At 45.2% G+C, this 26,733-nt stretch overlaps 1 protein-coding gene across 1 annotated transcript in view; it reads left to right on the top strand.

Annotated features, from left to right (window-relative positions):
* Positions 1–7,402: 7,402 nt before the first annotated feature.
* BRINP3 (BMP/retinoic acid inducible neural specific 3) overlaps positions 7,403–26,733 on the top strand; it is a 154,113-nt gene continuing 134,782 nt past the window's right edge. The window contains exons 1-2 of the mRNA XM_018083851.2: positions 7,403–7,823; positions 24,713–24,998. Coding sequence (XP_017939340.1) covers positions 24,763–24,998 — 236 coding nt within the window. The 5' untranslated portion in view covers positions 7,403–7,823; positions 24,713–24,762. The remainder of the gene's footprint in view (positions 7,824–24,712; positions 24,999–26,733) is intronic.

Below are 26,733 nucleotides of genomic sequence, written 5' to 3'. Positions count from 1 at the left end.
GCTGAGCAACGTCAAGGCACATAACTCAAAACTGAATGCATGATTTTTTTTTTTTGAACCAGCTTCCGAGGTTTTATTTACTTTCTCTCCGACGTAAGTTAAAGAAATGCAACTGAAAATTTGGCTTTCTGGAAGAGACACTGGCACCACCTTAAATGCACGAATTCCTGCTGCCCTGTGATTCAGCAAAACACATGCTAAAGACACGAAGCCATCCTTGTTTACTGAGGTTTTAAATGCCTGCTTACAGCCCAGCAGATTCCAGAGAGCTTCACAAAACCCCACGCGGGCTTTGTGCTGCACTGCTTTGACAAATGGAGAACGTAATCAAATAAATGATGCAAGAGACGTCTTTTTTACTGCCTCCTTTCCTCTGTGACTGAGAAGAGGATCTGACATCTTCCTGCTATCGCCCCCCAGCAGCTGGAAGCAGCAGAAATGTCACAGGGGTGATGGTTGCTGCTGACAGGAGCACATACCTGTTGTGTGCCATAATGACTCAGCCCAGGCTGCTGCAAGACAGGAACTGTAAAAAGCAAAAAACCCAACACACAGCTTTATGCATATATTGCTTATTTCTCCTATCGTTATGTTTGAGTTGGAAATTGGGTAAATGGAGTTCATCCATACAAATTCTTCATGCTTTTTCTGTCTCATTAGCTGCACAGCCCAGGCAAATGATAAATGCTCATAAAATTGCTGTATTTTATTATTTTATTATTATTATTCTAGAGACTGGAAATGCATGGAACAGACTGCTCATGAAACTGTATTGTTCTTATTCATTGTCATTGGTGACCATGTATTTTGATTCTTGTGAGTTAATGACATATAATAACAAAGGTTATTTTCAAATCTTACTACAGATACTTTTCTTGGCTCATTTCTATGGGAGATAACAAGATCTATTGAGATAATACACCAGATGCTATTCAGGGAATGACTATCAACTTGAACCAATATCTGTAAAATAATCTCTTTTCCAAATGCAAATTGCTTTCTCTACAAGCTTTTTTCTTCACAGCATAGCCACCCTAAAACTCAGCAAAACTCTGCCTTTTCTAGTGTGCAATTCCTTGACACTGCAAAGCATCAACTGAGACTTTACCTGATACCTGTTCTTCTCTTCCCTTTTTGGTCCATGACAAATTTCTTTCATACATTCTGGCAAACACATATTTTACTTCTGCAAACATTCATAAAGGGCAGGTGCAAGACTCCATTCAGGATCCCTTACATCTTGAATGCAGAACTGCTTTTCCTACAACTTAAGTCTGAGTTTTGTACCAGGTGTCAGCTGTAACAACACTTCACTGGACTCCAGTACCCCTCAAAAAACTCATTTTGATGATACAGTACACTGAAATTATACCTCAATTCCTCCACAAATCTGCTGACTCTGTGTCAGGGCAGTGCTTCTCACACTGCTTGTAAAGTCACTGCCTGTGGGAGAGAGGCCTCCATTCTACATCCATCGTATCAACTCCTGGAAGTACATATTACACCACTTCTGCAGGATATTCTTTCTGGTACTGGGGTACTGCAGCCACTGGATATTTTTCTCCTAAGGAAAACAGGCAAACTTGATGCCTAGGACTCTCCACCACAACACTTCAATATGATTTAAAATGTATCCCCTGCTTTACTTTTCTCCTCTACAAATATCTTTTCGTTTTCTTGAAAGTAACAGGAGACTTCTGTGATTGTCTGAAGTCTGGCTAGCAAGAAAAAGTGAATACCTGAACACACCAGAGGTTATTTTAAAAATGCCTGCGTGGCCACTGGTCATGGAAACGTGGCTAAGATATGTCTCAACTTAAAAAAATAAAAAAAGATTCCTCCTAGTAGTGTGTGTCTGGCTGTGTCTAGTAAGCTCATGTGAGCTTACAGGTCTTGCAATTAATACCATCAGAAAACAGCAAATACCATATCTTCAAAGAGGTTGTTCTATCTCAGAAAAGTGGTGCTTTAATGATAGCAAGAGCCTGAAAAAAACCCCAGCCTTTTAAGTTTATCCCTTGCTACCAAAGGATAGAGCAAGTGAACAGGCAAACATGCTGTATTTCTTTGACTTTTGGGGAGAAATTAAAGAAATTCTACACTACTAGTTCCTTCTCTGTAAGCGAAATGCTGGGAGTTCCTAAAAATAATCTCCTCTGCAAGTGAGGAAAAACTCAGTGGATATAATTTTATTCCAGTGAATCATAACTCTGCTAAAGCAGAAATGTATAGGTCAAAATATGTTGGTGGACAAGGAGTGATCATGAGTCAGCAGTGCCTGCTGTGGCTAAAAGGCAGATGGGGTCCTGGGCTGCTTCTGTGGGGACAGAGTGGGATCTTCCCATCCTACTCATCACCTGTCATGCTGCACCTCCAGTCACAGAATGGTTTGGGTTGGAAGGGTATCTTAAAGACCATCTGGTTCCAACCCCCTGCCATGGGCAGGGACAACTTCCACTAGAGCCTGTGGAAGGAACCTGGAGCACCGTGTCCAGTTCGTGTCCCCACAGCTCAAGAAAGAAGCAGAAAGGCAAGAGAGGGTCCAAAGGAAGGCCAGGAAGATGATCAGAGGGCTGGAGAACCTGCCCTGTGAGGAAGCACTGAAGGAATTAGGTGTTCTCTCCTTGGAGAAGAGAAGGTTGGGGGGGAATTCATCACGGTCACTGAAGTGAGCAGATTCAGGGCCACCAGGTCCACAGCCAAGTGCTCCAGTGCAGTACAAGGCAGGGGGAGAGTGTCCTGGTGTGGGGGAACCTGGGAGCTCTGGGAGGAGGGGAGCAGGCTGAGGAGTATCAGGTAGTAGGAGAGAGAGAGCAGCTACTGGAATCACAGCCTGCCTTTCTCTGGGACAGGCCCACCATGCAGATGGGACACGTGGTTTGCAGGATTCCCCATCCTCTCTCTCTCTCCCTGGCTGAATACAGTGACTGAAGGGACTGGGGGCAACAGTGACAGTTCCTGCCCAGCTGGGGTGGTTTGACCTTGGCTGGACACCAGGTGCTCACTAAGCCACTCTGTCAGTCTCCCTTCTCAGCTCCTGTCCCCTTCTCAGCCAGGTGGGGGAGACAGAATAACTCCCAGGGTGAGACGGGGCAGTTTACTGAAGCAAAAGTTTGTGTGCACACAAGCAAAGAAAAAACCCAAACATTTTGTTCTCTACTTGCCATCAGCAAGAAATGTCCGGCCACTTCCCAGGAAGGGCTTCAGCACGTGGAGTGGCTGCTCTGGAAGGTAAATGTTGTAAATAACAAATGCCCCCCTTCTTCCTGCTTCCCTTGGCTTTTATTTCTGAGCTGATGTCACGTGGTCTGGAATATCCCTCTGGTCACTTTGGGGATAGCTGGCCCAGCTGTGTCCCCTCCCAGGACCTTGCTCATCCCCTGGTGTGTTATCAACACTTTTCCAGCTCCCACTGCAAAGCACAGCCCTGGGAGGGACGGGGAACAAGACGAGGACAATGGTTCATAAAGGTTGGAGGTGTCACCATCACCAAGGTTAGTGGTCTGTGCAGTCAAAACAGCTTCCATGCAGAGAAGAGGTTGGATTATTGTCGCAGGAGAATTCTTTCTGTGGGGAACAGAAGGGCCAGTTTGCTGAGCTGACACTTCTTGGGGGAGTCTGCTGCCTCCCTGGCAGTGCCCCATCGCTGGAGGGTTTCAATATGTGAGTGAACAGGGCATTAGATAATCTCATCTAGGCTCCCTTGGCATTAGATAATCTCATCTAGGCTCCCTTTTCCTTCCAACCCGGGCTGTTCTGCAATTCCAGGTATCTCTGATATGATTACAAAGCAGAATTCTAAATATGGCATATTTGTTTGTGTAATCAGTAAATACAGGACTTGTGTAGACACCCAGTTCAATTTATGGATGCAAATAGAAACTAGAAATGAAACCCACGAGTATATGAAACATTGTTTCCCAAGAAAAATATGAACACTGGACACAGGCAATTAAGCATTCCCTATGTTTTCTAGATGAATATGCAAATTTGACATTCAAATCAGACATCTAAAAAAAAAACCACAACCCTCATCCAAGCAAAAACGCTAAGAACATAAGCAGTCCAAAGTTTAAGTCCTTCTGCTCTAACTTTAATTACTTGCCATAATTTCAAGTTAAGGGCAAGGCACTTTAGTAGGTTATCATTTTGTTCCTCCCAACTGTTTCAAAAGTCAAGTACAGTTTCCCCTGACAAAACACGTAGTGCGTGGAATTTTTAGATGGAGAATTTACAGCAGAGTAGCATGCAGAGAATTCATTACAGCCGGGAGAAGGCACTGCAAGGAGGTGACAGTATTGTTTGCATAATAGGTTTGTCTGTTGGAAACTAAGAGAACTACTGAACTGGCTTAATAAATTACATACACTTTTCGGTAGCTAAAGGGAAGCATAAGCAGGTCCTGGGAGAAAAAGGGTGAAAAGGCTGAATAGATGAAGAAATATTAAAATATTATGGGATAAGCTGTTAAAACCTGCGTTTACCGACACAGAATCACGCTGCTATTGAACGCAGATTTACAGGACAAAGGAATCTAATGGCCTGTAATTCAGGGCCACGAGGCTTTTAGGATGGGAGGACTTGAAGTGCCCCTCCCCTCTCACATCAGATGTGCAGCTCCTCAGTTCAGATTGGGTCCCAGTTTGCATTTAGCATTTTGGGGAGTGATATAAGTTTCTGCCCCATTCCATTGCTTGTGATTTCATTATTCTGCCCTAGGATGAGACTTCGTGATATCATATTCGAAGGCCATAGATTATTAACATCATTGAACAAAAAGCATCATAGTCCTCTACAACCCTTTAACTCTGCTTCAGGGTGATTTTTAAGAGCCAAAAGTGAACTGTGGGCACAATTAGGTCTTGGATTGACCACTGTTGCAGATCTGTGTTGTAATTATAAAGTAACTTTTTTTAACCTTTAGGTTAAAAAACAACAGCCTGGTCTAGTGGAAGGTGTCCCTGCTTGTGTTAGGGGGTTGTAACGAGATGATCTTTAATGCCCCTTCTAACCAAAACATTCTGTGATTCTATAATTCTAGGAAGTGAATAATATCAGAATGTTCTTATTAGATTTAAAGTGGAAAAGGGCCAGCAGGGGTTATACTAGTTGAGGAAACCAAGTTGTACTGCTCTTTGGGCAAAAGAACGTGGTAGGGAGGGAAAGAGAGCACAGTGAAATAAAGATCAGACCGTGTGCACTGCACCTCTGGATGAAATGGAAACACCTCATTGTGAAGCCAAAGACTAATGAAGTCGATCTCTTCTCTTCTATTGGGAGGGTGGGGTTGGTCAGACTCAAAATTCTCCTTAAGCTGCCTTTGGTGTGAAGGAGCTGCAAAGCAAGTTCAGCCTAAGGACATCGTTAGAGAGAGGACCAAACCTAAAGAGAAGAGCAGAAGAACATTAGCATATCAGCAAATCTCTTTTCACACCTTCTCTCTCACACCCACACACATATAGGTACATACACAGCTCCAGTGGGTCTTGCCAACATTTGCAGCACCAAACACTGCTATGAAGACACTTCTCCCCGTGTGCACCCTGGTGCTGGTGACCTACCCCAGTCACACACTACGGCTCTTTGTCTTCTGTTTTGCCTGGGATTTTATCAGTCCTAGGAAATGGACAGTGCTCTTGTTGAGTGTCTTGAATCCCAAGTCTATTTGATAGTCATTGCAGGCTTGACGTGCAGCGGTCTTTGGTAAGAAACACACAGTCTTTACATAAACAGGCTGACCTTTATAACTGGCATTTTGTCAGGAGGGGCTGAAGGGGAGGAGAAAAGGGGAGAGAAGAGCCTGTGCTACTTGTTGCTGTGAGAGAAATCATATTCTGAGGCAAGGAGGCAAGGTGGCATGTCTTTCATTTTTATAACTGCATAAGGCAGCATACATGTACCTACATATTTAACAGCTACTACAATTGAAATGGACAGTGCATTTTTTTCACTAACTGTAACATCCTTCCTTCAATCCTTTTCTTACCTCCTTGCTAATGAAAAAGTCAATAAAACCCCAAGCAGGGCAAATCATTACTAAGATCAGCTCATTTAGCACAAAAATGATTAAACATGCTGACAGGAACAAACCGACGTGATGTCAGAGGAATCTTGGGTTTCTGTGGTTTCCCAATATTTCACGACAGATTCTGGAAACATAAAACTGCCAGACTGGCAAACGGCCGTGAACTGGTGCTTACAGAGGTAATGGAGAGAAGACAAAAACTTTCTTGATCAAAAAGCTCCACAGAAATTACCATCTCTTTTTGATAGACCGCATGTAGCACAGCAGACAGGTGTTGGTGTAATGCTGCGATCGCTCCGTACTGCCCAACGTATACATCACACAATCGGTATGGTTAGTGTGCTTATTGATCCCGGGAAGCATGAGGTGAACACAGCCAGGCTACACCGCAGGGATGCCAAAGCTCCTGGCGGATCTGCAGGCTGTTCCAGGACACGGACTGGCTTTCGGTTTAGCTCTCAGCCCAATAATACACAGGGAAAAGCGTTTTTATTAGCCATGAACGCGTGTCTGCTCACAGCACGGAGGGAGGAGAGGGACTAGGGGTAGGGGGGGACACACACCAAGCTCCATAAATGCTGGCACTGCCTCCCTCTCCCCCACACACCTTGAGATTCCGCACACATTCCAGAGGCACCATGCGAAGAAAAGGGAGATTTTTCCACCGAGCCAGCTCGTGATTTCCATACAGAGAGCCTGGAAGCGCCGAGAAGGAAGGGGGGGAGGATGAAGAGGGGGATGAAGGGGAGATGCTCCTCTTACCCCGGGCAGGAGAGGGGCACGGGTGATGAGCAGCGGCATTTCCGCCCACCCTCCCTCCTCCGCAGAGGTTCCTCGCCGCGGTGTCGCCTCCCCGCGCCGCTCCCACCGCCTGTTCCCCGCTCCAGGACCCGCAGCCCTTCCCTGCCGGGCACGAACGGGCAGTGGCCCCGGCGGGGAGGGGATGCTGGGAGAGCCCCTCCGACAGCCGGGCTGCGGAATAAATAAAATAAAAGGCTGTGAAACAAAGGGTTGGCCGAGGGTGGGGGCCGAGCAGGAAGCTGGGATGCTCTTACCCGGTCGATGTCGCCGCTGCGGCTCGCTGGAGCCCTACCCGGCTGTGTCGCTGGCCCCGCTCCGCGGCTCCCGCGCCCCCTGTGCCGCTCCCCCCGCCCTCAGGCAGGTGGCGGAGCCCCGCAGACCCGCAACCCCGCGGACTCCGAGCCCCCGAACCCCGAGCCCCGCGGACCCCGAGCCCCCGAACCCCCGAGCCCGCGGACCCCGAGCCCGACCAGCGGCGTCCCCAGCGCCCCGGCCGGTGCCTGAGCCGCCCCCCGGCCCTCTGTGGCCCGCCCGGTTCGCTCCAGCCTCCCGCTGCTCGGTGCTCCACCTGCCTGGGCAAAGCCCCTCTCCATCCTGCCTGCCGCTGAGATCCCGCAGTTTATTATTCTTTCCTCGAGAATCGCTTCCATCACCACCAAAAAAAACCCCACCTCAACCCCAGCAAATCCCATTCCTCCCCGCAACTCCTCTCGCTATTCGGGTTTGCTTCCCTCTCTCCTCCTCCTTCTCTCTCCTCCCTCCCTCCTCCCCTCCTTTCCCCGTTTTGGGTCTGGAGCCTCTCTCTGCCCTACACACACACACAGACAGGCACGCACGGTGTAAATGGGTTGTTTCGCACACAGAACTGCTGCCGGTTCCCCAAGTCCCCCCGCCCTGCTCAGCCCTGCTCTAGCCTGAAGCCGCAGAACATGGACTATGTGCTCGGAGCCGGGACGCGTTTTGCTCGCAGCCGCTTCGCCTCCTGCGATTTCACCCGGTGAGTAGGTTTGATTTCGCGTTCAGGTGGCGTGTCTCCGACAGAAAGGACGCTAACGGCAGGGAGAAATAAAAATAATAATAATAAAATAATAAAATGATTAAAAAAAAAGCATTGCCTCGCCTTGCTCCTGACCGAGCTGGCTCCACTTTCTAAACTCGAAGGAATTAGGAAGCACCAGTCCTGTGCCCACATCCATCGCCAGCGCCCGGCGCTGTTGGCAGCGCGCACCGCAGCACCGCTCCCAGAGCCGTCCCCATCTCACCGCTTGCTCACCACATTCGATTCATGCTTCCATCGGGCGCCTCACCTGCTCCATTCCCTGGTTTAACCCTTGCAGACAAAGCCGTGGATGCTGGAAGGGCTCAGGGTTTCCCCCCCGCCCCGTGTAGGGGAAAGGACAGAAATGCCGGTGGCTGAGGGAGCCGTGAGCGTGCCTGAGGAGTGTCTGGGAATCCGCGGGGGGAGATCAGGTGGAAAAGTTCATCGCTCTTCCCGATCCCCTGAAGAACTCGGATTGGATTGGAGGTGGGGAAGGATTCTCCAGAAGGATAGGAAAGGATTTCCAGTGCCGTGGAATGTGCTGGGAGGTGGCAGTGGCTCGAGCCAGGGCGGCCGGGCGTGCGGGGGAGCAGCGGGGGCTGTGGGGGCTCCTGCCCTGCGGCTGCGGGGCTTCTGTCCTGCCGCTGTCGCTGCTCGCTCCGTGCCCTTCCCGCATGTCTCAATCCCAGCGCACCTGATTTTACTCACTACTCTTTTGGGGAATGCCTGTATTTGCGGCCGGCCTGAGGAGTGCAGGGTAGGAGAGAGGCGTCGTCTTCCCAAAACGTACACCCTGTGTATCTACCTGGGGCGCGGAGTGTCTCTTGGATCAAGTAGGGGCTTCTTTACTTGGAAAGAAAAATAGAGAAGAACTAAGGGAAATAAACGCTCTAAGTCAAAAAAGGACAAGTGCCTTCAAGAGTGCTATTTGTGGTTAATACTTTGAGGATTTCTGTGTCTCTAATTAGCGTCAGAGATCCACCCACGGTCAATAGCAGAAGGTAGGGAGGAAACGTTCCCTCTGGCTGGGAGGTATTGACTGGCTCCGTGTAGCTGTCATTCGGGTGCAGGGGAGGTGTGTGTGTGTGTCCGTGTGTGCGCAGCCGTGTCTCCAAAGCAGCGCATGCAGAGATCACAAGGAGGCTGCTGAAGGTTTGCGAGCAGGTGGAGATACCAGGGAGAAATTACACAGGATCCGAATTTATTGCTTGGCGGCAATAAAGCAGAAGACGGGAAAGACCAATGGCCCCTTCAGTGCCCGAGTGTGCTACCCCCCTGCTTTTCCTTCCACCCCCCTCCCCCCCACTCCCGGCCTCCAAATTGCTGGCTGATTTGGGGAAAGGGGAAGTGAAAAAGCCTTTCAAGCGTGGGATCCAAAATCCACCCTTCCTCCAGCTCCTCTCGTCTCCCACCAGCTCGAAGCCCCCATGCCCACATCTCCTTCCAGCTGAGTGTGCTTCTCTCGTGGACTGTCCTCCGGGCGGTTTTCCCATTCCCGCCGACCTGCCCCTCTGCCCCCACCTCCTCCTGCCCCGGCCTTTGCCACGAGTCTGAGGTGATTAACCAAATCCCAGACGTGTCTCCTGAATTACCCGCCTCTGGCGCTGCTGCTGCCGGGATCCTCCCGCACCAGTCTGCTCAGGAAAGTTTCTGTGCAGTCATACTCCCTTCCCTCCCTAGGTAGAGAGGATTACAGTGCGTTTCAAAACCTCTACCTGATTTTTAATCCTTTTTTTTTTTTTTCCCTTAGCATTGAGGGACCCCTCCCCCCCAAAAAACAACCAAAAACCAGGAAGTCCTGAGGGATTTAGCTTGCGATGGGGAATAGCTCAGCCGGTGAGCATCTCCTCGCCGTGCTGCTTAAATGCGAGCGCTCTGCAGGAGAGATTTATGTGCCCATCAGCAGAATATTGCCCGGGTTTGAGAGCACTCGATATTCCCTCTGCCGACGGGGGGTGGGAGACGGTAGGACACAGGATGAGGGCAGCGGAGTTGCGTAGCTCACAGCACTGTGACGGATGGCAGTAAAGCTGTGTCTGGGCTGCGAGTGACACAGGTTGGAGCGGGTGGCGTTTCTATACTCAGCAGAAGGCGAGGGGACACACACCAAACCCTTTGCCTACACCACCAAGTAAATGAATGCAATTAATATGGGCTTAATGGGCGATTGCAACAAGCGAGCGTCAGGCATGCTTAATAGAGAAGATTCCTATTACCCTCGATTTCCAGCATTCCGGACTCCCAGCCCAGGGATACCTTCTGCTCGTATCGTGCTGGATGACTCAGAAAAAAAAAGAATACCGAGCAGCAGCCAGGCGGTTTTTTCTTTGCTGTAGTGGTTCTTTTGCTTTTTGTACAATAGATTGGCGGCGTGTAAATACCTCCCGAGCCCAATGGCCCATTCCCGAGGGGATGCTCCCAAACAGCCCTCTTCCCTGTATTTAGGTGTCCAGGCTCCCTGCTTGCCTGTGTCTGTCACTGCCAAGGATTACCTCCACCTCCTCTGCTGTCTCCATCTCCCCCGAAGCCGTGTGGCTTTGGGAGTCCCATTTGGCCGGGAGGTGATTTCCCAATTTCCAGTATTGGCAGTGGCAGGCGGACACTCAGGGATGTGGCTCTGGCACAGGGAATACCTTTAAGGATGCGTGTCAGCGTCCAGCCTGCCTGGGCAGCCGCTCCTCCGAGCTGTGTGTCCCCGGGGCGAGATACCAAAAAGGGGCGGGAGGGGACGGGGAGAGGCGGGGGCTGGAGGGGACCCGTCGCCCGCAGCAGCAGGAGGGGTTCCGGGTCCGGGCGGAGCGAGCACCGACAGCGCCGGTCCCGGCTGCGGGACCCCCCGCCAGCCGCTCCCTCTCCATCCTCTCCCCATCCTCGGCAGGACAGGGCAGCTCGTTTTGCAGGGAAGGGAAATCAGTCCCCGGAGCGGCGCCCGGCCGTCGGTGCGGGCTCGGCGGGGCTCCCGCAGGGAAGGGAGCCCTCCCCGCAAAGGGTTAACGAGGCTGCGGGTGCTCCAGGCACGGTCCTGTGTGCACCTCAGAGATGCACCAGCCAATCCCGGCAACAGCACCATGAACTATATGTAGCGTGGTGGAAGGAGCGAGGGGAAGGAAATAGGGTGTAAACTGTCACCGTACATCGGAAGGCAGGAGACCTGCATTTTTCGGGCTACGATTTCTGTGCCACTTAAAAGACCATCATGCGTTTAAAAAGGTAAGGGCTTTGTTACCAGCTGTCTGTCTCGTGATTCACTGCCGAGTTCAAGTGCATTTTCCGCGTGCCTTTCATTAAGTGCTAAATTCTGTAGTGCAGAGTGGGAAGAACGTGGAATGTGTCGTGATTTACTGTTTGGGGATCGTTCTGAAAGAGTACGTCAGCTGCAAGTTGTGATGATTTCATGTAGAGATTAAGCAAGTGTATGCATGTGAAGTAAAGGGAATTCATGACTGGCAGAAGAATGTGATGTAGGAGGTAAGAGAAAGATGTTCTGTTGTAGCACCAAAATCAGTTATGGATCCATATCAAATGAAGGCTAATATGAGATAGACAGTATTCTGAAAAAATACAGAGGCACATCTGACAAGCAAGCCTGACAGAAGAAAGAGAAATGACTTCTTTCCTAGAAAAGCCCATGTCTAACTTTATTTAAATACAGCCTCACAAAAGAATGCTATAAAAAGAAATGAAGTCAAAACCTTACGGAATCTGTATGTTGAGAGATGAGTGACTCTGACTCGTTAAGTGTACAGAGATAAAGCTGGAAGGGCCCTACTTACATTTACAAGACAGAAGAAAAAACTTCAGAGAAGCAATCCATTTAGATATCAGACTTTACAGGCTTCTGTCATTGCTCGACTCCATCCCTGTGAGGAGTTACTCATTTTAAACAGGTGCTCTATCAGCTTTACCATAAGACCAGCTTTGGGAATAGAAACATTTGACTGGATGTCTTCCTCTCTGTATCCAAGCATAGCAACAGACCCTCGGTCTCAGATGCTGTCACGGTGCTGTTTAATCAGCAGGGTTCCATAAAGAAACTACCTACAGATTCTTGCCTCCAACCATTTTTCTCTCTAAGACATGCACATAATTTAAGCAGGAGAGGCATAAAAAAACAATCTGTGATATTTTCTGGAAGTTGATCCACCTCCAGTGAGAGCAAACTCCCCACCAGACACCGACTCCACCGGAGCTGTGTGTTTGTGGCGACTGTTCACGAAACGCTGAAACCCTGCGAGTGAAAACCTTAACTAGGAAACACGAAAACAAGCAACTGAATGTTTTTACAGAGCTCACTGCAGAAGGCAGCATTTGTACAACAAGCCAACAAGCCAACGTGAGGATCTTCAAGTGATGTAATCATCCCGTCTCATCCTTTCCCGGTTTTTTTTTCCACTGCTGTCAGAATGCCTTTGTGAAGAATTAATTACAGGAGTCTACTCACTGTTTACACCAACGTGTGTCTGAAAAGTTATTTCTTTAGTCACACAGATTGCAGTAACTTTTCATTCCTCTCAGTCCCAGTCAGTGATTTAGGGGACTAAAATATTTTTACTTCATTTGGATTACTTTGAAATCGAGTAATCATATCTGACTGTGACCAGGCTAAGATGTTCTTTACTTGAGATGCAACACCTATTGAAAACAAAAGGAAGCTCTTTTTATCAGCAAGCTTGCTTCCTCAGCAGTTTGTTTTTTTATTTTTATTTTTTTTGAAATCTGAAGGAAAGATTGGAAGATCAAACAACTCACCTAAGTTTTTCTTAGAAGAAAAAAAGAGTAGTGGGAATTATCAGATGACAGTTTCTAGAGACACAGTTTTCTAGCTGCCATTTATGCCTAGTGCAGCCCTTAATCATCCCAAAGCTCTGTCTCCCCTCAAAACCTGAAGAAGACACTGATTTTATTTTTTATTTTCTCTCCTGAAACACTGGTAATCTCATATGGAGAAAAATCACCAGCAATACATTTTGACAAATAGAGCTCAAATGCTCCTTCAGAAAGGTTGCACTGAAGCAAACTGTCCTGTTGGAGCTGCAGGTAGCACCTTACAGTCATTTCATGAAGAAGTTGTCTTGCTGTTCTTTTTGATCTCATCTTATACCACCATAAGAGAGCATTTTTTAAAAACAAATTTTCAGCCACGTTCTCTTCCTAGCTTTGTTCAAGATGTGCATGTTCAGGGAGGGCCTGATCTTGCACAATTAAAGGAGTCCAGAGCATTGCTATTAACTTTGGAGGCAAGATCAATTTCCAAAACAATATTTTGGAACTAAGACGAACTTCAGATTTAGAAGGAAAAAAAACAAAAAAAAAGAGGGCATCATGAAGTTACATGCTGCATACTGAGCAGTCTGAGGCTTTGCATATCTTGAGTCAAATAATATTAAACTACTGAAGTGAAGGATTTTTTAACCTGATCTTACACTGGTTGAGGCCTCAGTACTCTTACCACCAGTGATAAATCAACATTTTTTGTTTGAAGTTGAGGAATTTAACAGAGACCCCCCCCATGAGCCAGGCAGCACCTTGAAACTCAGGTGGTCATCCTGCTGGAAACTGGAATTATTTGGTCTGGTAGCTCTGAAGTTAGTCCTTCATGTGCACCCCAGTTTGTGTGCACACACAAATACAGTCTGTAGATACACAAGCACGTACAGATATAAATATGCATGACATTGCTCCACACCCAGAGGCTGTAGAGTTACTCTTTTGCCCTGCCTTGCACCATGGCATGGATTATTTAGCCCAGGCTGTTCCCCAGCTCCCATGGAAAGGCTTCACCTCCTGTATGTGCCCCAAAATAATGCCCTGATGGGAGGAGAGAAGGACCCTCTGCCACGCCAAGGCTTTTGGTGTTTGACTGATGAGCCTCTCACAAAGGCCACAGATTCTGTCCCACCTTCAAAAGAAGATTGGCCAAGCACTATGTACTGTGAGCTAAATTGAGACTATTAAACTGTAGTGGTTCCTCTTATAATGAGGTGAGATTGTAAGGCTCGTCCATCAGATGCCTTTACTGTAACAGTTACATTAATGGTGATTAGCAGATTCTGCTAATTCACAGTAACACCTTCACTGCCACATCTACCAGCTCTTGATTAATGAGAAAAGTGGTTTGTAAGGCATTTATTACACGTTGGCAAGTAAAGAACTTAAATCTGGGGAATCAGAACACTGCTCTATACCTCTAATCCCATATTATTCATGATGACTATGAGAGTTCTGTGGAGCTAATTTAGCTCTTTCAGTACTTATAAATCTTCTGGAAATAAAAAAAAACCCACCTGGTTAACTGAACATGGGTGACCACTCTGAAATCAGATGGGAATATTAAAATCTGTTATAAATGTTGCTACTTATTTTATTATTATTATTATTTTCCCCCTTTCTCTATTTCAAATCTCTGTTTCTAAGGAGATGAGAAATACTGCCACATACTGAAAAATGGTATTGTGGAGGGAGGTGGTAGCCCAAGCATATGTCTTAATTAGCTATTTTTCACCAAAAATGTTATTGATCCCTATTCATTAACAATTTGGTGGACACAGAGAACAAATATATGTTACAGTTTTTATCTTCAGCAATCCTATTTGGTTTGTATACTTAATGTGCTGCCCTAAAGGTTAAAATCGCCGTATTTTAGGTCACAGCTGATAACCAACCTCTTTTTCTCCAGAATGGTCAGCATTTCTTGGATGAATCCCCTTATTCCTTAATTCTGTACCACCATTTCCAATGAAGATGCTTGTTTAGGTAAAACAACAGTGTTTATGCAGGTGGAGATTCATCCTGCTGCCAATCTCTGGAGACTGTGGATTTATTTCACACAGAGCCATTAGCTGGTGATGTTCTCTTTTTAAAGTCACTGCTCCTGTGGGATGTGACTCTGACTCATTGGCTTGAAAAGTAAAAGCTTTCATAACTACCTAAGTACCCTTTAAACTCTCTGTTAGCTTAAGTTTATTAGATTGATTCACATTTAGTTGAAGAGATGGTAGTGGCTTTTTTTGAAAGGCACTCATTTATAAACCAGCTTAATTTCTTCGTGCTGGTTTGTCTTGGCCAGGCAAAGCCTAGAACATTTTCTGTGTCTTTCTGGAGAGACAAAAAGAGGCTATTATAAAGAAAAGTGATGAGCCTCATACTTAGAGAGACTGCAGTGATCTGTAACTCCTGATAACCAGACTGTCTGCCTCTCATTCTGCACTGTAAAGACACTGGCTGAGAGTTTAAAGCTCTTCAACATTAGCTTTGCAACTTTCTACTAAATAAGGATGTGTTATTCTATGAGCTACGGCAAGAAATAGTGATAATTTGGTACTAATGTGGTTTTAGAGTGTCTCATAGCTGAATTAAAACAGTGGAGAGATTGCAGTTCCTGATGAGACTCTGAAGGCCAGACTTTCTCTCCTTGTAGCATGATGTTCACAAGAAAGACATCTTCTAGCAGACCTTTTTTTCTCTGCAATTTCTTAATTTTTTGTAAACTTGTCTAGAATCAAGCCTCACAAGGCAGCTTTGGTGGTAGATTTATGTGAGACAGAGGGCTGCCCAGTACATAGGACATAATTATTACTTGTTACAATCAAGCTTTATCCATCCTAAGCTTCAATTAGGCCCAGACTGGCTTGTTGCAGCTTGAATCTTTGCTCAGTCAGCCATTAAGTCCCTACTCTCACTATAAAAAATTAATAGGTGTAACATGAACATTTAAGAGGATCTGGCTACTGCCCATGTACCAGCTACAGGCTTAGAACACTGTGCTAAGGGACTTAGGAAAAATCATGCAACAGCTTTCAGTAGGAGCAGCTGTGAAACCATCTCTTGAAGCTTCTCTGAGTCCTGTTCTAGGGAGTTTGCACAACAGGTGATGTAAGTTTGTTGGTTTATTTTTGCTGGCATAAATAGTTTGAGGATGAGGAACCTGAAAGGAGTTTTAACCATTCCATTTATAGCAGGCTGAAAACCACCTACACCACCTGTGAAACCAGCTGTAAAATATGCCATGAGTTCAGGAGCAGTTTTATCTGAAAGACATAATAGAAGGACAAAATGAAAGCATTACCATTCTATGAGATATCCTTGTTAAGAAATAAAATATATAAAATAATCCATTCTTCTGACAGTGCATCCAGAAGGGTGCATTCATGCCATTAGACCTTTATGGATGTTATTTCTAACTCCTGATCTGAGCTCTAACCACTAATTTTCACATGAAAAATAAAGTCCAGAAGAGAGTAAATCCTTGATAGCTAAAATTACAGGGCTCTGTCTCATGCCTGAGCCAGAACCTCTAAACAGAGAAATTCATTCTTAGAAATAAAAAACCCAAACCAACCACATTATTTCAAAATATGAACAGGATTTTGGATTAGCTCAGGTAATATCTGAGGGGATGGAAGTACATGAAACTAGGCTGGATTTTGTAAATGTCCCCACTGCAATCAAAATAGTTCGTTGCTTTTTTGCCCCTCTCATTAAGTCCAGAGAACAGCTAAACACCACTCATTATTGTACAAACAATATTAGCACTCCAACAGCTTCAAAGAAACTTCTATTTTTGCCTGAGACTGACAATTCCTTTCCTCTCCATCCTTTTCTGAGTGTTTGTTGCAAAATCTCCAGAAACAGAATCTTTAAGCAGCAACAAAAATAGCCAGCCCCTCTGTTAGTGCAATGAACATCTTCCTTTTACTTTATAACAGTTTTGCCATCCAGTAAATTGAAAGTATTCTATAGGCATTGATTGTTCAGGCTTCACAACACCTTTTTTTCCCCTGATGTTAGGGACAGAAACTGTAATCCAAGAAGGTTGAGGGACTTGTCAAGGGTTATGCAGTAGAATCAGAGCTGTACTTCAAGGTAACTCAGCTCCAAGTGCTCTCCTTCCTCTCTGTAAACCGAACCTTCAGTTCAGCAATCTGTTGGTGAGCAAAGTTTCCTCCCACCCCATCCCATTTTAGCCCTTCTGCATTAATCAGTTATATTTGGATTTGTCCTCGGGCTGGAAAGGCTCTAGAACCAAAGTTTTAGTGCACAACGTGTAAATAGCTGCTTCCTGCCACTCTAGATGGCCACAGCTGTAACAGCCCTGGGGTTAAAAAGAGTTTATAAGGATGAATTTAAAGAGGAAAGGGCTGTTTGTTACTCTACTGTGGTTTCCTGGATACAACCAACTCATGTGTCTTGGTCTCTTCATAGCCCACTGATACTTAGCTGCTAAATTGGGTCAGGGAACTATCTGGGGACTAAAAGTCGTGGGTGAACAGGAGACATACTGCTAGAACTGGTGTGTCATGACTTCTCAGTGATCAGTTATTATTTATTTTTGGGGTGTGGTACTCAGAAATCCTAAGGACCAAACTTAATTGCCATTAAAACACACCCAATGAGATTATCATAGCAGAGAGTGCTGAATGATTTCGAGTTAAGAGTTGAGTTTAAAAAAATTCCAGTTAAGCTGGAATTCAGGCTTCTAAATATCTGTCTCCCCTTGTGATTTTCTACTAACTTCAGTGCTCCAGTATGAAAAATTGTGTGTCACAGCAACACTTGTTGGTTTGTACCTGAGGAAATGCTGGACCAGAACCTCTCCCTACGTTGTGATTTTTCCGTAGTGCAGCTCCCAAAGTTACCCAAAGGGAGCTTGTTCTGTTTCCCTTCTAACATTTTTTCACACCATCAGGTGCTTTAGCTGAAAATTTGTGGACAGTTTGGGAGGATGTTCTGCATAACTTGTGCAAGGCAGGAGTGACTTAAGACTGAAATGTGCAGTTTTCAAGCAAAGAGTTTTTGCTGGTGGGACAGTCCATGTGCGCCTGTGGACTTGCAAAGATGGAGATTTCATCCCCTGTGAACTTTCATGATCTGGAATGTGCAGTCATCCAGCCTGGAGCAGACTTCAGGCTCTCAAAGGAACAGGTTTTTCTGTGGCTTTGTGGCATCCTGGGTGTTGGTCAGTTGAAATCCAGAGCTCAGTCAAGGTGCTGCTCACCAATTCCAGAAATGAACTTCATTTTAGCTCCTTGTGTGACTGACAGATGTTGTCTACCAAGAATTTAGGTGCTAGTACCCATTTAAAGACAAGGAACTGAGGCATTCAAAGAGACTGGGTGGATTTTACAGGATCATGTAGTGATAGGAAAATGGGGAATGGCTTTAAACTGAGAGAAGATTTAGATTGGACATTGAAAAGAAATTGTTCCCTGGGAGGGTGGGGAGGCCCTGGCACAGGTTGCCCAGAGAAGCTGTGGCTACCCCATCCCTGGAAGTGTCCAAGGCCAGGTTGGACGGGGCTTGGAGCAACCTGGGCTGGTGGAAGGTGTCCCTGCCCATGGCAGGGGGTGGCACTGGGTGGGCTTTAAGGTCTCTTCCAACCCAAAGTGTTCCCTGATTCAGTGATTTCTCCCTTTCAGTTATTCACCTACACAGTCACACCAGCACCACACCAGCTGGGACTGGAGGTCCTGGAGCCCCTGGTCAGCCCCCAGAGGTGGGGGGAGGACCCAGATGAGGCTGGTCAGGTCTATTGAGGCCTGTGTGTGCACTCAGAGCCTTGACAGCTAATTTCTTCCCCTCAGTAGGTTCCTTGCAGGAACAGATTCACTTGTTAAGGCAGAAAGACTGTAATGGCAATTTGGGGATGCTGCTCTACATCATCAGCTAAAACACATAAGCATCCGTTTGCACAGGAGGATGAACTTAGATTAAGGCATTTAAAAAGTGCCTCAGGGAATTTATACATCATGATTTGGGCAGCAAAGGAAAAAAAAATCAGGTCTTTTACAAATATCAGGCATTGAAACAATTACCTGGGCACGCCTGCCAGGCAGCACGGGCTGCACGGGTGAGGGACATGGCACTGGCTGTGCTGGCAGGCAACAGAAAGCACATGGGTCCATCCAATTCCAGCCTCACAGGCACTTGCAGGAGTGGAATTCTGCAGGGACAGAGCAAACACCCAGGCCCACTCCATGGGCAAGAGCTGGAACCTTCAGCAAGCAGCTCTCACGTTCCAGACAGAGCTGGAGATGGTGGCAGAGGTCAGGCTGACAGATACTCTCTCTTTCTGTGCATGCATTTTATTTTTACTCCTCTGCTCTGAAGGCTGAGATGAGGAAAAGATAACAGGATTGTTTTAAAAAAATATTAACAATCAGACATCCCATTAGTTCCCTGTTTCAGCTTTTGAGGATGTAGTTACAGGGGTCTTGTCCTTGTCTTAGACAGGGAAGAATAAAGCTCAAATCTGGCAGTGGATGAAGCTCTGTTTGAACAAAGGAAAGATGTTGATTTAGGGTGCATGTAGTCAAAGCTGATACCAGGACCTGATGTGAAGACCTTGCTTATTTTTAAGCCTGGAATGTGAAACTCACTTAAGGATTTTAGACATAGAATTATTTTCTCCTTTCAAATTTTTTTTTCAGAGGATCGTAGCTCACAATGAGTAGCAGAGACCAAGGTGATTCAATCCTCCTTGCTGAAAATCACCTGGTGACAAAGACACTTTTTGTGTCCAGGTGCCACCCCACAGTGGCACAGGCTGGACCCTGGAGCTCACGTGTGTTGGATCTGATGGCAGGGAGAGCTCACCATCCTCCAGCCTGGTCCATGGGACCAGCCTGGGCTAGTGGAAGGTGTGGGATGGGCTTTAAGGTCCCTTCCAACCCAAACTATTGGGCTCTGTGATTCCAGCTCCCCAAACTCCTGTTCTGTTTCTTCGTGCTACCGAACGTACACGTTGAGTCTCTTGTTTTTGGGACTCCAAATTTGAGAGAGCTAAACCTCTGCCCAACATCTGACCACGAGCCCAGGACAGAACAGCCCACCCCAGTCCACAAATCCTTTTGCTATCCTTCAGGAAGTTCAGCTGGGGAGAGTTTTTTTCCTGTAGATTTACATCTCCTCCTTTGAAGAGCAGAACCCCTGTGATGGCTCCGAGCCCAGAGCAGAGCACAAGGGAGGTGCTTTTTCTGCTCTCTGCTCTACCCTTCTCCTCTGTAGCTGCTACTGATTGCAGCATTTTCTGCTCTTTTCTTCCACAGCACATCATCAGCTTGGTGGCTGTTTCATTTACACTGGGCTGTGTGAGAATTCCAAGGGCAGATGCCTCCCAGGTCTCATTCATTTAAAATTGGTAGCAGTCGAAAAATTGCTCCTTGGGAAAAAAAAATAAAGAATCACTGCTGATAACAAAGTAGGTCCTGTGGTTCTTTACAAAGGTGGGCAACATGATCATCACACTTCAGATGGGGAAGTGAAAGCAGAGACACATAAAGAGATAAACCCAGGGTCTTAGAGCAGATAAGAGCAATCTCTGAGACGCAGGCTATTACTTTATTCTTTATGTAAAATGTCTTTCCATTTTTCAGTGTCAAAATACCTTTGGAAAAAAAAATGGTCTCCTGACTTATCTTGCCTTCTCTGAGCTTCACTGCTCCCCATCCAGCTGCAGTGGAGAAAATATTGCTTCTCACCATTGATTTAAAGTTGTAGCAGTCCCACTTCATCACAGAGGATCCTAAATTTTCCACTGAGGGCTGGGATGTTTCATCATTTTCTTGGGAATTCTAGTGAGCATAAAAAACAAAGGACTTCAGAGAGATCCTGGTCTTCTGCATTTCCACTGGCAGAAGGAAATCTCTGTGGGATCTCAGACCAAAGCCTCAGATACGCCCCAGGCTTGCAGAGTAGAGAAATATTGAAAAAAACCCAACCCTGATCTTATTAAATTATTGTACAGTTATTGTACAGTTATTATACAGTTATTTACTTTGATTCTTGAGAACTGCAGGTAGATGTGGCCCAAAAAAGGTACTGATGAGGCCTAACATCAACTTTGTTGAGTCTTCTGTAAAAAATTCCTCCACTAGTGAAGCAGTAATTTAGCAGCTCTGTCTCTGCTGTGTGTCAGCACATCTGTTTTATAGGAGACTCTCACCTCTTAGAAAAGAGAAGGCTGCCTGCACTGAGGGGACCACAGATTTCTTTTTCCACAATTTCCACTTTAGAAAGGATTTAAACTTACTGATGTGCTTTTTCTTGAGCACTGCTGTGCACACATCTGAGCTGGCTGCACATTATTCTGTATATCTTGGTTTACATGGTTTATCAATTAATGTTCTGTGAGCAAATCAAGCAGACATTCTCATTTGCACTATTTTAGCTGTGTTAGTGAGTTCATAAACTACCCATATGTAATTATATGCAATTTTTAATGTTAAAAAGTATTCACATAAAAAAGGAAGACTCAGGTAGGTGGGGTTTGCCCTACAACATGAGGAAAAAAAAAAAAAAGACTACAGACACCCTGTGTTTTTGTTCACAGCTGAAATTTGTCCCAGTGACCACAATGCTGGCATTGCACTTGCCAGCACCATATTCTCTGATGACATAAATACATGGATTTTGCCAACCTTCAGCACCTTTACGTGTTCATGAGAGCTGGGACTCAGCTGTGGTATTTTCAGAAAGTGCTGAGTCAAATTCCTTCTGCACTGATTTCAGTGAGGAGACGAGATTCCTGACAAAGAAGAATTTAGCCCACTGAGCTCCTGGAATTCTCTCTGACCTCAGAATTTAGAAGAGGAAGGACTAAAAACTTAACAGCATTTACAAGTGTTAGCTGGGTGAAACCATGGGGATAACAGACAGCAACTGTGCAGAGCATCTCTACGTGAGGATTGTCCTCTAAGCCAGCACTTCAGTAACAGCCTGTTGACATGACAGCTTTTATGGCAGAATAAATATTGCATCAGTTGTTCTCTGAAGAATGTCTTCTCCACCTGAAAATCTACCAGCTCTGTCACTTAACAGGTGTTTTAGTTCCCACCCTTTGTCTACAGCGAATTCGGTTCAGATTGATTCTTCCCTGGAGTTCTTTGATGGCTGTTGGAACTGCAATCTTTGTATGTTCCACAGGACTGCAGCAGTCTTTGTAAAATGTTTTCAGGGCATTTGCATTCACTGGAGAATTTGAGTATTCAAAATTGTGAGGTATTTTTCCTACTCTAATCTTCGCAAAAATCCTTTGTCTAGAATTTTCTGAATTATTTTTTTCATAGGAAATAGACATTTAACAGCTTAAACCCCCACTTAGCCTTGGTCTTTTCGTGTTCCAGTCCCTTTTTTGTTAAATAGAGGTAAAAGTTTCCTTCTGAAGGGTATTATGGGAATTAATACTCTGCAGAGTGATTTTACAGTGACTGGACAACACAGACAAGTAGATAAGTATCAGTTAGAAGTGCACATGTGATTTTACTCTCCTTAAGAACTGCCTGTATATTTATACTCTTTTGAGAAATACCTTCACAGGTCTTTAAAACAGTGAGATTATTTTCTTCTGTAACTGCACAGGTTCTCTGGAGGTATTTCACCACTGGCTCATTTATGACACACCACGAGGTGCAGCACCAAGGCAAGAATAAAGTCCTGGCTCTTCATCACTCCTTTCCAAGTGCTCATTTGGTCTAGGTTTAGGAAGATGCTACATATACAAAATAATTCATTTTCCAATCCTAATATTATCATTTTAAATTCAAAAGGGACTCAATTAGTCATCATTACAGTTTAATGACCTGAAACAGTTTGAGTGTTAATAAGTACCTGAAAAAGCAAACTCCTACCTCTTCTCATTCAAACAATTACGTGACTTTTTCAACAGGAAAGTTTGAAATTCTGTAACAGCAGTTGGTATGAAAATTAAAATTCTCATTACACTCTCTGTAGCTTCACATAATGGCAAGAAGTGATGCCCAGGGTCTGCTCATCTGTGCCAAGGATGATGGAGGGTAATGAGAACGCTGTGCAATGTATTTTTCCCTGATTAATGATAAGAAGAAACAGAAGCATTTGTGGATTTTTCTCTCTGTTATCATGCAAAGGCTGCTCTGGCCTGTCTGGAAGTGACTGACATGTTTTCTCCATTGACACTGAGCTAATTTTTAACAGGAAGTGGCAATGAAATGATGATCATGGCATTTATGGGCCAGAAGAGCAATCTATTCCTTTTTCAGTTCTGCTTCTGATCTCTGCAGACTTTTTCATGCACTGGGAGGAAGGTTACGTGGTGGTGTAACCTCAGATACGTGAACTTCCACCTGTGAAGGAAAAAAAAAAAGCACCAGTCTAGGAAGGTGATACTCAAACTTCACACAGCACACAGATATGCAGCTTTTTTGTGTGGAAGTGATGGCTTGGGAGGACAAGTTAAAGGGAGCTCTCTGTTGTAGACTTGTGGAATCTCATTTCAGAAGGATTTATAAAATTAATGCAGTCTGTGTTTTATGGTCATAAACAACTGCATGGCTGTGACTGCTTATGGTTACAACTCAGTGCCTGGGTAAATGCTCAGCATGAAATATGAACAGGGGCTTTCTTCACACATTTATTGTTTGCAGGATCATGTCCAGATCGTGTTACAAACAATTACATCACATAAACCTTGAGTATTTCTCTGGGTGCACAGACAGGCTATTGTATATTCTCAGAGTGTAAATTCCTGTTCACATGAACCTCTGTGCTCCTGTGGAGGCCTTTACCTTCCTGCAGCTGATCTGTTTGTAATTTACACAAAAGACTCTTCAGAATATTAATGTCTCATATTAATGATTCAGTGGAATTAACGGGGGGTGCTGAGTGTGCAGTTGCAGGAGTGTCCTGTTGGAGTTATCCTTCTTTTGGGGGGGCACCCACAGATCAAATTACTGGTGGTAAGGAAGAATTTCCCACCAAGTTACAAAAGTTACAGCAGTGGGCACTGTAAGAATGTCATGACCAGTGCTCATTTGAATGAATGTGAATCAGAAATTTTGTTCCTTGTAAACCCATCAGCTAGAGAAATGAAAGCTCTCACATTCATACATTTTAATTCATTATGTGCTGTTTTGTCTTAGACTGAAAACTAGAAATGATTGCTTCTATATATTTAGGAATCTACATGGCCTTTTGTCATTTCAGCATTTCTGAGAACTTCATGCTCTTGCATAGATGTTTTCACAAAATCTGAGCAGGATAAAGAATCATTATCCCATTCCACAGGTGTGGGTCTGACGTATAGAGGGAAACTCTGGCTTGTCTTCACTGAGTTCCTACACGAGGCAATCAATTCTTGATTTGTGATTGGGCACACAAAAACTTGTTTAGGGTGCATTTAAAAATTGTTTCTAGGCTGAGCCATTGGGTTGGAGTGAATTGGACTGAAAGCAAAATGCTGCTGTCAGGGATACTCAAACTTGCAGTGTCTGGAGCTGGAATAACTCCCTCAACTCCTCACTGTGGGCAGCTCCAGAGCTGTCAAGCAGAGCAGTCACTGTCCTGCCACGCTGCTTTGAACACAGTAACCACAGCCTGGTAACTACAGGTTGCAGTGAAGACAAGCCACTGCCTGGCTTCTCCAAGGACATTAAAAAATTCATTCAAAAAGAAGGCAGCTGGGTCTTCTGCATCTCCCCTGTTTTCTGTCCAATATGTGAACTGTGAGCTTATGCACTGCCACTGCTGAATGATTTTGTGCTGCTGCATCAGGCAAGAATTGTCATGTTGCTTATTTTTCATTAAAGACTGGCATGGCTGGGAAAAAACCCCCAACAATCCCTTCCCTGATGATTTGTGAAGGTTTCCCTTCAACAGTAAATATTATCACTGATGATGTTAATGAAGACATTAGTTTCACAGCATTTGAAGTACTGAAGCACTCCACTGTTAACTAGCCTAGTGGGGTTTATGCTAATGTAAAATGTAATAAAGTAGAGGCCACTATCTCTTTAAGCTGAAAGAAAGGAAACTTGTTTCTACTTCCAAGGGATGCCTAGTGTGTGCTTATCTAATTGACTGTGTATTTTGTCTAGGTGTTGAGGGAAAGCTAAGAGAATGAAGGCTCTAAGTCCCCAGTGGAAGCATGATATGGCGCTGCAGTGCTGGTGCTGAATTGCTCTCTCTGATGGCTCTATGGGAGTGGATAGCACTGAGTCTTCATTGCTGGGGGTTAGCGGTTGCTGCTGTCTCGGACCAGCATGTCACAAGCCCCTTCGACTGGCTCCTCTCTGATAAGGGACCCTTCCATCGCTCACAGGAATACACAGATTTTGTGGACAGAAGTCGACAGGGATTTAGCACAAGATACAAGATTTACAGGTATGAAGCAAAGGGAAAGCAATTGCAGAGATATCATCCTTAGAAGCTGTAAAATTATCGGTAAGGGTTTCCTTAAGGAAAAGATGCAGTTGTGGGAACGAATCCTCAGACAGCAAATTCATTGTTGAAATATGTGCAAGGCCATTTGCAAGGCCGCTGTCTACCACGGGAATGCTGCTTGTGTTTGTTTCTGTTTTTTGATAATTGCTTATGTTGCTCTGGAAAACTTTGTTGTTTGCTGCCTACCTCTGCTCTGTCCTAATGGCACAGTCAAAAAGTGTCTCAGGGATTATTCAAACACCACCTTTGGTTTCAGAGTGCGAGCGTGGATCGCCTTTGGTTGTGCACCAGGTTCTGCTGCTCTCAGTGTGGGTCATCAAGACGTAGGCTGAGGCTTTCAGAGTGAAATTGTGGCTCTGCACGTGCTGCTGACAGAGCAGGGGTTTCGTGGTACAAATGAGGGCATTTCAAAAGTGGCTCAAAAAAAAGTTTAATGTTCGTTTATACCGATGTTTTGAGGAATGGTTTTCTCCTCCCTGAGGGACTGAGTGGTAAGAGCCACCATGATTTTTAACAGAGGTTGCAGGTGTTTGGTCCATCCCAAAACTCAGCATTGGACGGCCCAGTTCAGACTCAGAAACAAAAAACCAGGGGAAGGCTTCGAAAGTATAGGTCTGGTTGAGAATTTGGGCCCTGCTGTGGAATTGCTTCAATGATTTGTTTGTGACCTGTGAGCTTCTGCTCTTTTGAGACAGCACTGGTGAACTGCCTTCTCAATCACTTTGCACAGGGTGCACCTCAGTGACATCCAATAGCATTATCAAGGACATGGGAATGAAAAGGAAAGGTCAGTCTAATAGGAGTGACCTAATGGCAGACAGACAGAAGGGGAGAAATGAGAGACCAGGAGAGATTAAGGACTGAGAAAGCACATCTCTAAGCAGAGATATTTTTTGCTTCATATTGTGACAGTTCCCTCCTGGCAGCCAAGAAAAAGTGGGGCAACAGGGCAATACAGGACAAATTTCCAGCTTCCCTAATAACTGTCCATGCCATGAACACAGGCTATTTTGGTATGGGAAGACACACACTGATTTCACTGAAAACCATGAAAGAGTCTGGACAAATTTCATACCTATTTTAAGCTATTATTCTCTAGTGATACCCAGCCCTTTAGAACAAGGTAAGAGTGATATATGCCTACATGAATATTATATTCAGTTCAGTGTCCAGTGGCCTGTGAGAAAAGTGCTAGCCTCAGTCTGTAAAGATTTTATTTTTAAGAAACTTGCTCTATTTTTCTTTCCCAAATACATACGGTAGAGGGCACTCTGTTGCAGGTCAATTTTTCAATGGGCTTCTTTGCCATATACAGGCAAATTAAACACATTTTGAAAATAAAGTGTGATTTGGAAATATGCTTGATGAAGTGGCTTGTCTTAACAGAACAGCATTGCCCAATATTTACTGCATTTTAAAAGCCAGCTGTCAGGACCAATAATGTAAAGCCAATAATGCAGAGACTGAGGCAGCATATTTTATTCCCATTATTCTGTATTAGTCAACACTGAACCGAAATTATCTTACTAAAAACATGAAAGATGGAATTGTATTTCATTTCAGCTCTTACAATTGGGTCCTTGAGAATTTTTCTCCTTTCAGCCATCATTACAGCAACATTGTTAAGTTTTATAGATCTGTAATCATATCGTTAATGTTTATTTGGGTTTGTGCA

This window comes from Manacus vitellinus, unplaced genomic scaffold, assembly GCF_001715985.3.
Source record: "Manacus vitellinus isolate BGI_N305 unplaced genomic scaffold, ASM171598v3 scaffold_68_pilon, whole genome shotgun sequence".
NCBI classification, from domain to species: Eukaryota; Metazoa; Chordata; class Aves; order Passeriformes; family Pipridae; genus Manacus; species Manacus vitellinus.
The sequence above is the reverse complement of the archived record's forward strand: the minus strand, read 5'-3'. Positions and strand labels throughout refer to the sequence as shown.